The 17,496-nt window shown below is 37.2% G+C and overlaps 1 protein-coding gene across 8 annotated transcripts in view; it reads right to left on the bottom strand.

Annotated features, from left to right (window-relative positions):
- LOC150081977 (fat-like cadherin-related tumor suppressor homolog) overlaps nucleotides 1–17,496 on the bottom strand; it is a 1,021,521-nt gene that overhangs the window by 408,862 nt on the left and 595,163 nt on the right. For all 8 annotated transcript variants that reach the window (XR_016547261.1, XR_016547260.1, XM_090379029.1 and 5 more), the window contains 3 exons: nucleotides 13,993–14,661; nucleotides 4,546–5,375; nucleotides 3,970–4,141 (listed from right to left, as the gene is read on the bottom strand). Coding sequence is in view for 6 of the 8 variants with exons in the window: in XM_090379029.1 (XP_090235155.1) it covers nucleotides 3,970–4,141; nucleotides 4,546–5,375; nucleotides 13,993–14,661 (1,671 nt within the window). In the remaining 2 variants the exon portion in view is untranslated. The remainder of the gene's footprint in view (nucleotides 1–3,969; nucleotides 4,142–4,545; nucleotides 5,376–13,992; nucleotides 14,662–17,496) is intronic.

Here is a 17,496-nt window from a genome sequence, read left to right on the forward strand (position 1 = left end):
TACAGGGATGGGATACACTTAAATAGAAAGGGTGCAAGAATATTTGCTGATGCTACCGAGGTAGTGTTAGGTGGGTCAGAAAACTGCTAGCTTGGGGGGAATACAAGGACTAATAGTTTAACAGTAGCCACAGGCAGAGGTGAAGGTGATACTTGCACAACTTCTATTAGAATAAGTAGCGACCTGGAGCGAGGGGTGTTGGGGGTTTCGGGGATGGATGGCAGTCATCGTGAAATAGGTGGGTATATGGGATGTGTTAGGGTAACTAGGAATAGGAACATATATGCTTGCATGTATACCAATGCTAGAAGTATAGAAAATAAATTTGATGAATTTGAAGTGTTGGTCAAGACATCAAAGGCGGATACTGTTGGGATAGCAGAGACATGGTGTCACATAGGTATAAGGAATGCAGAACTGGAATTTGGGGAGTACAATGTGTACAGAAAGGAAGACAGGATAGAAAGGGAGGAGGTGTTATGTTGTTAATTAAGAAAAACATAAAATCAAAAGAAGTGCACCCAGTTGATATAGATGAACAGTGCACTGCTGAATCAGTTTGGTGTGACATAAGCACGGCGAAAGCAAAAATAAGAGTAGGAGTGTGTTATAGGCCTAATGATTCGAATGAGTACAATGAACAATTGTACAGAGAAATAGAGTGGGCTAGTAATTCGGAAAGTCTTATAATGGTGGATTTTAACTTCCCAGATATTGACTGGAACTTGTGGGTTGGTCACTCACACACTAGTCAGACTTTTGTGGATTTATTGGATGATTGTTTTCTGCAGCAGAATGTTCGAGAGGCAACCAGAGAGAGTAATACTCTTGATCTGGTAATCAGCAGTGATCATTCATGTATTAAGAATTTGCAGATAAAGGAACCACTAGGTGGCAGTGATCACAGTGTACAGATGTGGGATTTACTTAAAGATTTAATTACCATCAGGGTTAAAGAGTTTTTGCTTCCGTAAAGGTGAGTACAGTGGTCTTAGAAAGTTTTTGAATTCTGTACAGTGGGATCAACTGACGATGTTACCAACAGTAAATTCTAAGTGGGAAGCATTCAAGGAATTAATCGTGGATGTTACTAAAAGTTTCATACCTATTAAGAAATATTGTTCAAGGTTTAGGCCTAAATGGTTACCAAATGAACTAATGAGACTCGCAACAGAGAAGAAAAATGCATGGATGCATATAAATTATCAAGCGACTCAGAAGGCTATGGCAGATATAAGCTAGTCTGTAATCAGGTCACAAAGGAGGTTAGGCAGGCAAAGGCAGATTACGAGAAATCCTTGGCAAAAGATGCTAATAAAAACACAAGGATTTCTTTACTTATATAAACTCTAAAAGGAAGGGGATGAATCTGATTGGTCCACTTGACATTGATGGTTCGACTGTTGATGATCCTGCTCAGATAGCAAACAAACTGAATGAGTATTTTGCATCTACATTCACACATGAGGAATTATTAAGGTTTGAAAATGGCAGAAGGTTATCAAATTGTAGCAGGATACTTAATTATTTTGTAATAACTTAGAGCAAAGTGGAGGAGAAATTGTTGAAGTTAAACATAAGAAAAGCACCTGGGGTGAATGGGATCTATCCAGCTATTTTAAAGGAGGTGGCAAAGCAACTAAGCAAACCCTTAGTCATAATTATGAGAGCATCCTTGGACTCAGGGGAGGTCCCCACGGACTGGAGATGTGCAAATGTATCCCCAATTCACAAAGGGGATCGAAGGGTGACATGAGTAATTACAGACCAGTTAGTTTAACTTCTGTTCCGGGTAAAATAATGGAGTCATTGGTTAAAGATGCATTGCAGGATCATCTAAACAAGACTGCAGCAATAATTCAGACACAGCATGGGTTTGTTAAGGGAAAGTCTTCTGACAAATCTGATAGGATATTATGATGTGGTTACAAAGGAACTGGATGCAAAAAATAATTTTGATATCATATATTTGGATTTCAGGAAAGCTTTTGACACTGTTGCGCATGAAAGACTATTGTACAAATTGGAGCAGAATGGTATTAAGGGTAAGTTGCTATAATGGATAAAAGGATGGTTGGGTGCTGCTCTTCGTGGACTAATTTTATTAGTGGAGTCCTACAGGGTTCGGTGTTGGATCCACTGTTGTTTTGTATATTTATCAATGATATTGATGAAGGTATATCACGCTTAATGTCGAAGTTGGCAGATAATACAAAGGTTGGCAGGGTTGTTAATGACAGCAATGGCAGTGTGCTACTGCAACAGGATCTAGATAATTTGGTCAGATGGGCTAAGAAGTGGCAACTGAAGTTTAACCTTGACAAATGCAAAGTACTGCATATGGGTAGAAGTAACCCGAGAGAAAAGTACCAACTGTGTGGTACTACACTTAAGGTGGTTGAAAATGAAAAAGACCTGGGAGGTAATTGTGCAGTCAGATATGAAGTTTTCTGAGCAATGCAGACAGGCTGCCAGGGCAGATCATGGGGTTTTGTCAATGATATATAGGAAGTTTGCTAGCAGGGAAAAGGAGGTGATTGTCCCTCTGTATAAGGCAATGGTCAGGCCATGCCTTGGGTACTGCGTACAGGTCTGGAGGCCTCATTTTAGGAAGGATATAGATTTGCTTGAGCGTGTACAGAGAAGGGCAACAAGATTGGTGAGGGGAATGAAGGGATCCTCTTACCAAGAGAGGCTTAAGTTCTGCAAATTGCAGTGGCTGGAGACTAGGCACCAGTGCATTGATCTGATTGAGGTGTATAAGGCCTTGAATGGGTTGAGCACGCCGAATTCTGATGGGATCCTTCTACTTGTTCAGATTACGAACCTAAGGGGGCATAAATTCAAATTAAGAAAGGACAGATGTAGAATAGATGTGTGGAAATTTGCCTTTAGCCAGCGGGTGGTTAATTGCTGTAACAAACTTCCATCTGTCGTTGTGGAAGTTGATAGGTTGAATAAATTTAAGGAGGAACTGGACAGGCATTTGGAGGGAAAGGTGTGATTTTTTTTTTTTTGGCTGATGGTGCATAAGCTCATACACTTGCTGTCTTGCATCACATGCCATTACTACTACTATAGTAGGGAATGTAGATGGTAGGCATATTATCATGTGTTGATGACAGTCTCAGGTTGGTTGTGAGCTCTTGCACTTGCAATAAGCACTTGTCTAATTTGTGGGTTGGATAACCACAGCTGACCATGTCCGCTTAACTCTGGAAATCTTGGTGCACCTAGCTCCATCTGAGCTGGAATATGCTCCAATTAAACTGCCCGCACTACATTGGCTTACGGTATACTGAGGTTTCCAGGTGTGGGCCCAAATATTTTACCAGGACATCTAAGAATGGAAGGGACCCATCCATTTCTAACTGTAAAGTGAACTGGATGAGCACTGACAATGAATTGAGGTACTCCAGTAATGTTGGATGGTAGATGCACTCCTGTTAGCCCCACCGTGGCCAACATTGCCATGGAAGAATTGGAAGAACAGATATTCCTGAACTCGCCTGTGCCTATTACATCGACGTATCAGCACCATGTGCTGATACGTCGATGACATCTTCACCATCATTTCTTGTCTGCTAGCTATTCACTTTAGATTTTTTGTGTCTGTCAAAATAAACTGGAGGATTATGCATTGTGTAGATATGTAAATAAGTTTTTTTTTTAAATGAGACAGCACCATTGTGTTTTGGAGTAATTAATCTAGAATTAGTAATTAATTAAACTGTCTAAATTATGTTCCCAAAATGCAGCGTAGTGTGGTTCATAATCAAATTCGTCATTCCTTCGATTATTACTCTTTCCACTCTCGAATTCTGAATTATTCAAGTTCTATTATTATTTGTGCTTTAGTCTATTATTCATATTTCATTTGTTGGCATTTCAACATATGAGTAGTAATGATTCAACTCATTATATATGCATGTACATACACCATACCCAAAAAATAAGAAAGACCTGTACCTCCATCAACAGCTGCTACTGTCAATTGATATTCAAGAGTGTATGTGCTGACAGACTGAAGTAAAGTTATCTCTCCTGTTTGCCTGTCAATATGGAAAGTACTGTTATCTCCTTCTGTAAGTTCATAATGAACAAAGCCATTCACTCCAAGGTCCAAGTCAATAGCATGAACCTGAAAAAAAATAAACAAACATTTGAAATTTTTTCAAAATAAATAAAAAAATAAATAAATTTTCTGCTTATACTCCGGGACAATCAAATGGTCAGAGGAGTTCACAAGATAGACAGAATACAAGAAACAGCACCATATTCAGTATTCATGGGCCTGAACCCCAGTCACTCAAGGCACATGTACTTATGCACTTGCGCACCTGATCACTAGGCTTTAATACTTCAATTTATTTAAATACTTTAATTCAGAATTCTGTTCAGCTACTTAAAGCATAACTTTTTAATTATTAAATAAATTATACTGATTCTTTTTCATACTGATTTTGTAAAACTCTTTAAAAAAAATTTTTAAACAAATTTATAGGCCAATAAAATATCTGCAGTAAAAAAATAAAAGATGTATACCTTGCGGACAACATATCCTTTCTGTGCTTCAACAGGTACAACAGAATAGTAAGGTAGATTTACAAATATTGGAGAATTGTCATTTTCATCAAGGATGGAAACCTCAACTAGTACATGGGCAATCTTTGTTTCCGGTGACAATTCACTTCTTACTTCCACAACAAGAATATAAATATTTTGTATTTCACGGTCAAAAGGTTTACCAGCTGTGCGAATTATACCTGATGTTTCACCAATGTCAAACATAACTGATGGATTTAGGATACGAAATATTAAATGTTCATTTAAACCTGCTCCTAAAACTGTAATTACTGCAATAGTATGAATTTCTGGAGAATTCTCAACGATAACTGCTTCATATTTTTCCTGACTAAATTTTAATCCACTAACTGCAGATTCTTTCACTCTGATGGCTACTTTACAGCTGGTTTCAAATTCCCCATCACTAGCTGAAACTACTAACTGATACTCTTCTCGGAGATCGTCTGGATTGTGCACAAAAATAATACCTGAATTTTCATCAATAATAAATTTGTCTCCATAATTACCAGAAACTATATTATATTTAAGTGTTGTGCTTGCAACTGTATCTGGATCTCTTGCCTTCACAGCAATCACCATTACATCTTTATAAGTAGGGAGGAGAACTGTACCACTGTATAAAGAATTCTCAAACTGAGGGGGGCAGTCATTTATATCAGTAACCTTAATATGAACTAAAGCTGGTACTTCAGCACTAAGGTGGGGCTTCCCAGCATCACTGACTTGTACAGTAAATGTAAAATTTGATAGCTTTTCATGATCGAGAGGATAAGCAGTACTAATGGCTCCTACAAAAAAAAAGAAAAAGAAACATAATAAATAATATCTCTTTCTATATATATATATATATATATATATATATATATATATATATATATATATATATATATACAGTATATATACACACACACACACACACACACACAACACACACATATATATAATTATCATATTAACTATATCAAACAGATCGTAAGATAAGTTTTTCAAAATAATATAATAAAATCAATTGAACACATGATTTTAACTTAAGGTGTTAAGATTCAGTTTAAACAGAATTTCAGATTAATAAAATGGCATTTCACATATACAGGTATCAGCCATAAGGAGGATAGTACTAGAAGTTGAAAACACAAGAGCACTAATTTATCATTTTGATATTACCTGGAATCACTAAATGCAGGCACTTGGAGCCAAAAAAAAATGTCAAAGGGATAAATGAGAAAGAGGGAAATTAGTAATTCCAACTCCAAGTTTAGAGCTGAATTGTGAATTGATGTTCAGTAATTTAAAGCATACATTCATATTGGATTAGAAGAAAGAAGTATTATAGATGTTAATTTAGAAGATCAGTGCCCATAAAAATATCTACAGAAAACCCATTAGCAAAAACTAAACCGTTGTGTGAGAGAGAATGGAAAAGGTTCATAAGCGACCTCCTTTGGTCAGAGTCAAGAAGTTAAATAAAAGTTTGAGGACTTTGAATGTGAGAACAATGTTCCATGATAGGACAAATTTGTAATAAGTCAGTACCTGCTAATAAGAAAAGCAATGTTCACAGTGAAATAGAAAAACCAATTTTTATGATGCAGAGGCAGCAATACTTGGGACATTTTTTTTTTTTTTAATGGGAACTCCAAACACAAGAGGTATTAGAACCTATAGTACCGTGCTTGGGTTGGAGGTTGAGAACACAAAAGAAGATATTTGTTGACATTGGACTTGAACTTCTGTGGATTGTAATTTTCAGGAAATACGTATGAAGGAAGGTTGTTCCAGAAAACGGTAGTTCAATGAAAAAATGAGGAAGATGAAAAGTTGGTTCTGTGGGTTTGAAGTTGGACAGTAAATGGATGTTGGCTGGCGGCAGCACGAGTTCGGACTGTTTTGAAAGAGAGAGCGGGAATTATAGAAGCCAATTCAGAAGAACAGTGCCCATGGAAGTATCTGTAGAAGAGGCATGCAGCAGAACAATACATCTATGAGAAATCAAGTGGAGAGACTCTGTTAGAGATGAATCATTAATTAACCTAACTGACCTCTTCTGAATGGAATCAAGAAGCCTGAGAGAGGTTTTGGGGGCACCACCCCAGATGTGGGAACAATATTCCATGGTAGGGCGGATTTCCGATTTATACAGAGTGAGCAGCTGTTTGGAAGAAAAGTAACGCCGAGAGCAAAAGAGAAAACCAAGTTTTCTAGATGCAGAGGAAGCAATATTTGTAATGTGCTTGTGCCAAGAGAGATTAGAAGTCAGGGTAATCCACAAAAAAGATATATCATTTTGCCTAGAAATCGGAGTGTCACTAAAGATAAGCAGAGGAGCAGAAGAATCCTTTTTGCGAGAAATAAGACAAGACAAGACTGAGTTTTAGAAGGCTTGAAATCAACTAAGTTGTCTTTGCTCCACTGGAAAATTACCTGAAGATCGGCATTTAAGGAATCGGTAGCAGATTTTCGAGAAGTTGAAGCTGATTGAGCAGGACAAGGTTTCTCAAAATGGAAAGTGGAATGCAATGTGCTATCATCGGCAAAACTATGGATAGGATTTCCAGTCAATGGAAGAAGGTCATTAATATACAAGAGGAAAAGAGTGGGGGAAAGAATTGAACCTTGGGGGACATCGGCATTAGTGGAGCAGTTAGAAGACAGAGAGCCATCTACCATCACCCTCAGTGAGCGATCAGAGAGAAAACTCGTTAACCAATTACTAAAAACAGTTGGCAAAATATAGATAGAAGCTTGTTTAGAAGAACTTTGTGCCAAACACGATCAAAAGCCTTTGAGATGTCAAGAGCACTACTACTTGTGTTTCACCGAACCTTTCCATTGGATTAGTCCATAAATGGGTAACATAAGCCAGAAAATCACCAGTGGATCAACACTGACAGAATCCATACTGGCAATCGTTGATCAGACGGAAGGTTTCCAGGTAGTTTAAGAGTTGGCGGTTAATTGATTTCTCCATAACTTTAGAAAGAGTAGAAGTAATTGCAATGGGACGATAATTGGATGGGAGGGATTTATCACCCTTTTTAGGAACTGGCTGGATATGAGCAAATTTCCAAGCAAAAGGAAAAACACCTTTGGAATCAGAAAATGAAAAAAGGCGCCAAAGAATAGGAGTAAGTTCAGGAGCACAAGTTTTGAGAACAAGTGGAGAAATACCATCGGGACCTGGAGCTTTCTTAGCATCAAGATTCGTCAAAATCCTTCAGACATCCTTTTGGCAGAAGACCACAGGAGGTATTGAATGGAGCATGTTGGGAATGGTGGGAGGGGTTTTACCAAGATCATTAATACATGAGTTGGAGGGAAAATGGGATGCTAGCAGGTCAGCTTTATCCTTGGCTGAAGTGACAACAGAACCTTGTTTTTTGGACAGAGGTGGGAGCAGAGATGGGCAAAAGTTGCGGCCAATAGCTTTGGCAAGAGACCAGAATGTTCGGCTACCATTAGGCCAAGAAGCAAGTTTTCTACTCTTAACCTGTTCAAACTCTAGTTTGGACTGATTAATAACTGCTTTACAATTGTTGTGAGCTTAAGTGTACGCAGAAAATGAAACTGAAGAATTAGAAACAAGCCAATTACAATATGCAACATTCTTCTCTTGAACAGCTTTAGCACATTTATTGGAAAACCAAGGTTTAGATAAAGTATGAGATTTAAAGTGGAGTGTGGGATAAATGATTCCATCCCTGCAAGAATAATTTCACTGACACGACCTGAGCAAACGTTGACATCAGAAGTTTTGAAACAGTAATCCGACCAAGGAAAAGAAGAAAAGAAGTCTAGCAGGTCATCCCATTTTGCATTCTTGTAATGCCAAACAACACGAGGTTGGGAATATCCATGAGATAAAGGTTCCATTGGAGAAGAGACAATTACCAAGTTGTGATCTGAAGTGCCTAAAGGACCTCTCACTTTGACCGTGTACTTAGAAGGGTTGTTTGTGAGAAAAAGATCACGCGTATTGGCTGTATGATTAGAATTTTCCGGTATTCTTGTAGGTAAATGAACAATCTATGCTAGGTCATTAGTAATTGCAAACGCCTCAGCATCTCGACCTGCTGGGTCAATGTGACTAGAAAACGGAAGCCAGCTGGAGTTGTGAACATTAAAATCACCAAGGAAAATTACCTCACTGTTAGGAAAGTTGGACTGGAGAAAGTCAAGTTGAAAAGAGAGGAAGTCAAAGAGCTCCAAGTGATTAGTGGAGTTGGGACAATGAGGTAGAGAGATTTTAAGCCAGAGAAGATCAAAGAGAGGAGATTCCAAATTTCCAAGTCTCTGACAGGGAATATCAGAACGGACATATGCACAAGTACCACATTTGAGGCGAAAGAATCATACAGCGAATAATTTGGGCATCTGAGATGAGCAGTAGTTGAATCAACCGATAACTGAGATTCTGTCAGAAAAAGTACATGGGGTTTGGCAGACTGCACGTGGAAATGGACATCTTGTGATTAGAATTGAGACCACGTATATTTGTGAAATGAATTAGGAAGTGCTTGGGAGGTTTAGATCTTTTCACAGATAAGCTTGCTCTATTAGTTTGACAATTCATGGTGTATTCAATAGTAAGAAAAAGTGGGTGGGACATGCTGTATGAAGTAATGAAATTTTTGGATATGGCGTACACGTGGTAAGAATATACCCAGATCCTTGACATAACATGGCCTTGACAATGCTCCCCACATACACACTACTCGGACTTCCTCTAGTCACTATCTGGCAGAGTAGAGGTAGCAAGATTATACACTGGCTGATCCGGAAGCCTCCTAGAGAGTTACCTATAGGTTGGGTCCGGTGTACTAACTAGCGGCCGGCCTGCGAACAACATTTTAGAGCTGTACCCTCGAAATGTAAGGAATATTGGATCTCGCCACGACGTTCATCATAACCTCAAGAGTCATCAATCATACTGCATGATGGAAGAGATTGGGAAGGGTTGACCGGAATCTGAAGGGATGCCTGTACCAAGACAGAAGTCAGGGTTATTTCCAGTAAAGATATGTTATCTTGTCAAGAAATTTGGAGGTCATTGCAAATGAGCATAAGACAATGTACTAAAGTGAAGGGTGGTCACCGCTGGACTTGGCACATAATGACCAGAAGTAAATGGAGGTAGTGGGCTAATCAGAGGAGGAGGTAATAAAGATCCAGAACTTCCACTAGATGAAATATACTGATTGTGGAGGCAGTTTCAAGTGACAGAGTAAGTACTGTGAAGAGCTGTACAGCTCTTCAGACTACTTACAAGGTCAACAAAGGGTCATAACCCTTTGTTGACCTTTTACAGAGAAAGAGAGAGAGATGTATGGTGACTCATACTGACAAAATATGGTGATCCGTGATTTGTGTCTCTTGCTTCATTGTAGAAAAGGGCCCACTTGAAAGTGTCATAAACATATAAATTGTAGTCAAGAGCTCCAATGTGATGTTCCTATATGAATTCAGAGTCTACAATATGATTCTTAAGGCAAAAGAGAGAGAGAGAGAGCGAGAGAGAGAGACTTGAAAACAACTTATAAAATCAGGAAAAAGGAGGGCTACTACAAAGAAGGTGGTCTGATGACCTTGGCAGGCATAATGTGCAATACATGTACAGAGATGCACAACTTTGATAGAGAAACTCTGACAACTGCTATGAGATGCGAGGATGAAATCCTTGACCCCATGTGAGATGTTGCAGAGGTGCATTAGCTCCCCATTTCCTTCTAACAAACAATAATATTTTATGCACATAGAGAAAAAAGTACTGGAGGACTACCTTCAGAGTGAAAGTGCAGCCATCATTGGTCATAAACCACTCCCTTACATGAATTATGAATGGCTCTCTTCGAAGAGTGGGCTCCATACAAGTTAGACTCATGAGAATCTTCATAAACAGCATGTGAGTCTGATTTATGCATTGCCTATTCCATAATTCCCTATGAAATTTATTCTCCACTACTCTGAGTGTAGTACCTTGCATTTGTCAATTCTAAACTTCAGTTGCCATTTCTCAGTCCATCGAGCCAATTTTCCTACATCGTTTTGCAGTAGCTTGCCCTGATGATTGTCATTAACCACTCTGCCAACCTTTGTATCATCTGCAAACTTAGACATTAAGCCTGATATACTTTCATCAATATCACTGATAAATATTGAAAACAACAAATGTGCCCAGCATGGAACCCTAGGGAATTCCACTAATAATATTAGTCCATGAAGTGCAGTGCTCATTGATAACTACCACTTAACTACCCTTTCAGGGTAGTTAAGTATGGTCTTTTATTCATAGCAGTAACTTTCTCTTACTGCCACATTGCTTCAGTTTGTACAGCAGTCTTTTATGTGCAACAGTATCAAACACCTTACTAAAATCCAGGTATATGATGTCAAAATAATTTATTTTTGCATCCAGTTCCTTGGTCACTGCAAAATAGTAACGTCACAAAGTAACTGGATGCAGGGAATAACTTTGATATTATATATTTGGATCTTAGAAAGGCTTTTGATACTGTTGCACATGGAAGACTACTGCACAAGTTGGAGCAGCATGGCATTGGAGGCAAATTGCTGCTATGAATAAAGGGATGGTTGAGTGGGAGAACACAGAGTAGTAATCAATGGACACTGCTCATCGTGGACTAATGTTATTAGTGCAGTCCTTCAAGGTTCAGTGTTGGGTCTATTGTTGTTTTCTGTATTTATAAATGATATTGATGATGGTATATCAAGCGTAATGTCCAAGTTTGCAGATGATATGAAGGTTGGCAGGGTTGTTAAGGACACTAATGACAGTACGCTGCTGCAACAGGATCTAGAAAAGTTGAACAGATGGGCTGAGAGGTGGCAAATGAAGTTTAACATTGACAAATGTAAAGTACTACATATGGGAAGCAGTAACCCCAGAGTAACATATCAACTCTGTGGTACTACACTGACAGTGGTAGAGAATGAAAAGGACATGGGGGTAATTGTGCAGGCAGATATGAAGTTTTCTGAGCAATGCAGAACGTCTGCAAGAGTAGCTCATGGTGTCTTGCCAATGATATACATGTATTTTTCTAGGATAAGGAAGTGATTATCCCCTTGTATAAGGCAATTGTCAGGCCACACCTTGAGTACTGTATAGAGGTCTGGAGGCCTCATTTTAAGAAGGATGTAGAGCTGCTGGAACGAGTACAGAGAAGGGCAACAAGATTAGTGAATGGAACGAAGGGTTGCTCTTATGAAGAGAGGCTTAAGTTTTGCAAATTACAGTGTCTGGAGACCAAACACGGTAATTTTCAAGATTCTTCCTCTTGCTCAGAATAATCTCCCTGAGAGGGCATAAATTCAAATTGAGGAAAGACAGTTGTAGGATAGATGTGCAGAAGTTTGCCTTTAGCCAGCAGGTGGAACAGACTTTCACCCGCTGGCTGTTGGTGGAACAGACTTCCATCCTTTGTTGTGGAAGTTGATAGCCTAAATAAATTTAAGGCTGGTATTTGGAATGAACGGAGGGGTGAAATGGGAGCGGGGTGTTTTTTTTTTTGGCTGATGCTGCATAACCTTGCTTTCTTGCATCACCTGCCTCTACTAATGCGAATGCCAAATAGTATTCACTGTTGAAGCAGCAAGACCTAATTCCCTTTCTATAGATAACAAATTTTGTCCTGCTTTTTAATTAATTATCTTCATTTCTAAATCAATTTTGTCTCATTTCCTGGCACTATCACCACTTGCACTTTCCATTGGTCCCTTTCCCTGCATCATTGTAATACATAAATAAGAATGAAGACACGTTTCTGAAAATTTGTTTTTTATATGATTGAAGATTTCAGTGAAGGGGAACACATTTCAACATAATAATGGAAAAAACCCACACAACTGCAGTTATTGGTATTATTGCAAATGCAATAAGATCGCGTTTACCACCTGTTTATAATTAGATGCACTAATATTTTCACAATACAGAAAAGCCCAATAAACTGGAAAGTGCAAATGTTCTAATGTTTTTTGGTTGTGATCTCCAGAAACGTGCTTTAAAAAAATATCACAAAGGCGTTCAAAATTGATTCTTATAACGAAACATATGATAACGATGAAAGTGTAGTGCAATTTCCATTATAAATGTCATCTTTTAGAGAGATAAATAGCTTAGTAATATAGTGAAATTTTCAACTTCCAAGGAGTTGGAATGAATTACAAAAAAAAAAAAAAAAAAAAAAACTGTGTTATTTGGTTCACATTACAATATTTTCACAATACCTCCATTTATCCCTACAGATGCATAATACGTTTCCATATTTTTTTTAAGTTTGCACCAGCCGGCAAAAACTTACGTAAAGTCGAATTTCCGTAAGTCGAGTATTTCTTAAGTCGGGGAGTTTCTGTAGGGGGGTTGATGTTTTTGACTAAATGGTTGATGGGATTTTTACTCTTGCTCAGACTATGCACATGAGGAGGCTTAAATTCAAACTGAGGAAGGTTGGTTGTGGAATAGATGTGGGGAAGATTTTCTTTAGCCAACAGGTGGCTGACTGCTGGAACAAGCTTGCAGCTGTTGTTATGGAAGTGGGTAGTTTGAATAAATTCAAGAAAGAACTAGATGAATTACTGGAGAGGATAAATAGGAGAAATGGATTATTATTATTTTTTTTTTTTTTTTTTGGTTGATGCTGTATAAGCTTTCTTTCTTGCATCATTTGCCACTAATAATACTAACTGACTATATGTATGAAATTACACCATTGAATCCTTAATCATTACAAACCTGCCAGCTTTTTGTCTGATTCACCTACCTCAAGTTAAATGCTGGATGTTACAACCTCAGTGTGTCTATTAAAGAAAAATATGTGATGGGTATTCCCACCAAATTTTTATTTGATGATTGCCCTGAATAATAGTTCCAAGAAATGAGAGTTTGTCATTTCTTAATATAAAAGGTCTCTCAAATCTTCCATCACCAAAGATATCACATCCATGCCATTCAACCAGCCTGCCACTTCATAAAGTTTTTTTTCACTGTATGCTTCAACAATTATTTCTTCAGTCTCTGAGGCTTATTTTTTACTCGTTATACTAAAAAAATGATATGAATTTTTGTATAACAGCATACCATTTTAAAATATTGCTACTTAATATCACTGACAGAGAAAAATTATTTTTATGTACAACCAAAATGCAACTTACTATAAAAAATTCTAGACATTAAGTTTCAAAATAATTTCATATTCTGCTTTGAGATATATTTAAGAATTTCCGTCTTGGAACTACCATGTAGTAGGAAAGAGCATGAAATAAAATAATTTGATAACCAGAAAGAGTTAGTTGAATGATATAATAAAATATTATTAATTAAGAGCTTTACTAGGTTCTGATAAGAAGGAAACAGAAAAGGAAAAAAAATATATCTATCGAAATTCTTACCTGTACTTGAATCAATCCTAAAGTATAATTTTGGTAATTTACCAATAATCTTGTACTGTAGAAGAGCATTTAATTCAGAGTCTTTGTCAGTTGCTGCAACTACCAATGGACGGCTGTAATTATCAAATACTATACTTCCAACTTCTGCAACTTCACTAATAATTCCAAACATTTCTTGTTGTAAGAAAGTTGGAGAATTGTCATTTTTATCTAAAACATGAATAAGAACAGTGCAAGTAGCTATAGCTCCTACCATATTAGTAGCACAAATGGTCAGATTGTAGAAGCTAATCTCTTCATAATCAAGAGGCTGACCAGTATGAATAACACCAGAGGTGGGATTGATAACAAAACTCTCACCATAATTTCCTGCTATAATTTCATAATATACAGATGATCTACTAGTTGCAGAAACAGATGCCACAAACATTCCTGCTTTCCCATTCTCTGGAAGCTCTACAGAATATTCAGGTTTTAAAAATCTTGGAGGGGCATTGTCTGCTACAGTTACTAAAATATGTACAGTAACACTACAATTTAAAGGTGGCTGACCATGATCCATAGCCCTTATAATGAGAAAATATTCAGACATGAATCTTCTGTCCAATTCTTTAGCTACTTTTATAATTCCTAAAGTTGGTTCTACTGAAAATGTACCACCAACGTTACCTAAAAAGAAAACAATACATAAATAAATAATAATAATATACATACAATTACTTCAAAAATAATTTTAAGTAACAGATATATCTTTCAATGCATTTTCTTTATTAAGTATAGCTACATTATATAACATTCTGCATTTAAAAGACATTATATAATCAAAGTTAATCTCCAGATAAAAAAATACAGACTAGTAGATCAGTATCAGTGGCAAAATGATATAAGCTGCTGTTGTTGGGTTTAAGGTTGTTGTTGTTGTTGTTGTCTGTTAGTTGTTGGTGCATCGGCTTCTGTGGCCATAATGCACCTCCCAAAGTTTTGCATTTTCTACTCTGATTTCTTCTAATTGCAGTTCAAGTTAATGGCTGATTAAAAATTATTCACAAAGTATTTGATGTAGAGAGGGAGTTTGATTGTATACATCGATTTGCAGTGACTTTTGCGTTTTAAATCTGATTATAAAAGCCTATTAATTTAAATAGCGAAAGACCTCTTGTATTTTATTTTCTTCACTTAATGTTTTTCAAAGTAGGAGTATCTTGAATTTCAGTTACTGATTTAAAGGTTATTTTTCTTTTGTTTGTGAAGGCTGGACAGCCTAATAGCAAATGTTTTAACTGTTTGTTGTACATGGCACTGATTACACTGAGGCGGTTCTTCGGCTCTAAGTAGATTGGAATGAGTAAGATATATATCCTTAACTTGGCAAGGATTACTTCTTCTTTTCAGACATCTCTTTTGTTGGACTTCCAATTCTTTAAATCTGGTTTAATTTGATAGAGTTTATTATAAGTTTGTTCTCCATATTTTTTGTCATTGTTCCTTGCTGTTTGCTTTGATGTTATGCCTATAGTCTGTATATGGTACTTTGGTGGTTGATGGTATGATGCCTGTTGCCGTTTTTGCTGCATGGTCAGCTTCTTCGTTACCTTTAATTCCTGTATGCCCAGGGATCCAACAAAAGATTACGTTTTGCTTTCTTTTAAGGAGCTTGTTCAGAGTTGCTTGAATTTGTCTCAGAGTTTGGTGGAGATTCTTTGTGGTGCACTGTATTGCTTGCATTATACTGAGGGAGTCTGTGAAGATCAGGCTATAGGGTAACTTTTGGTGCCACATTCGGTCTATTGCTAACTTCACTGCTTGTAGTGTAAAGATGCTACATTCTGTTGGGAGAACTTGGGTTATCGCAATATCACAGAAAACTGCTGCTGCAACTAATTTTTTATTGGTTTTCGATCCATCTGTTTATATTTGTGTATAGTGTGGATATTTTTCTAGATATGCAGCATGTAGTTGTTGAAAGCTGTTTCCTGGTAGGGAATTCCTTCCCCAGTTATGGAAGTAGGTATCACAGAATGGTAATATTGTATTCCAAGAAGGTCTTGGTGCATGTTGTATGGTAGCTAGTTTGTTGAAATCAAGAGACCAAATTGGAAGTAGCTCCTTGATGCATATGTTTGCTGTTGGAAGTATTCTGTACATATTTTCCCATATTGGTGCATATAATGTTTTGTACACAGGATGATTTGGAATACACTTTATTTTAGCTGCATATGATAGTAGGAGTTCTTGTCTTCTGAGGTGGAGTGGTGGTTCATAGGCTTCAGCATAGAGACTTTGAACTGGAGAAGTACAATATGCTCCTAGGGCTATACGTAGTGCATTATGTGTATAAGGTCTAACCATCTTAAGGCGCTGGGTCTTGCAGAGCTGTAAACTGGTGCCCTGTAATCGAGTCTGGATCTTATCAAGGTTCTATACAGATGTAACAAAGTGTGCCTGTCTGCTCCCCACGTTGTTGCAGATATAACTTTCAGAATATTCAATTTCATTAGACAGTCCGTTCTAAGACATTTTATATGATCTAAAAAGGTCAGTTTCTTATCAAGGGTTAGTCCAAGAAAAATTGTGCTGGATGTTATTGGGATTAGTTATTCTCCTAGCTTTAGTTCTGGGTCTGGGTGTAAGTTTATTTTTTGACAAAAGTGTATTCCAACTGACTTTTGCTTAGAGAGTCGAAAGTCATTGTTTTGGGTCCACGCTATTACTTTATTGACTGGTGTTTGTAGTTGGCACTCTATTGTTCACATATTTTTTGAGTAACAAGAAATGCTGCCATCATCAATGTAAAGTGCTGCATCTACAATACTCGGTATTTGTTTGGCTATTGAGTTTATTTTTATGGAAAACACAGTAGCACTGAGTACTGATCCCTGTGGCACTCCTTCTTCTTGTATCAAGACTTGCAATAGTGTGGTTAATATCCTAACTTGGAAAGTTTGTTGTTCCAGAAAGTTATAGATATATATTGGGAGATGTCCTCTCATCCCAAAGTTATAAATGTCTTTAAGAGTTCCATATTTCCATGCTGTGTCATATGCCTTTTCTATATAAAAAAAAATCAATACTAGATGTTGTTTTCTTATGAAAGCATTTCTTATGTTGTTTTCTGCTTTTATCATTAAGTCTAAAGTGGACCTGTTCTTTCTGAAACTATATTGAGCTGTATTTAGTAAGTTATGGGTTTCTAAAAACCACATTAGTTGGGCATTTACCATTTTCTCAAGTATTTTTCCAAGGCAGCTAGTTAAGGCTATTGGATGATACTGATTTGGATTTGTAGGATCTTTATCTGGTTGTGGAAAGGCTAAGACTATTGTGTGGAGCCATTGATTCAGAAAGGAATTTTCTAGGTATATCTAGGTATTCTTATACAAGAAAAGCAATGATAACAATGATTTCTCCTCTAATTGTTATACCATCGTGTATACTATTTCATCTGGAGCCGCTGCACTTTGCCTTGTCTGCGAAATGGCTTTATGAAGTTTTCTGAGAGTGAAT

Source organism: Mastigoproctus giganteus, chromosome 8 (genome assembly GCF_048544385.1).
Source record: "Mastigoproctus giganteus isolate SK-2022 chromosome 8, ASM4854438v1, whole genome shotgun sequence".
NCBI lineage: Eukaryota > Metazoa > Arthropoda > Arachnida > Uropygi > Thelyphonidae > Mastigoproctus > Mastigoproctus giganteus.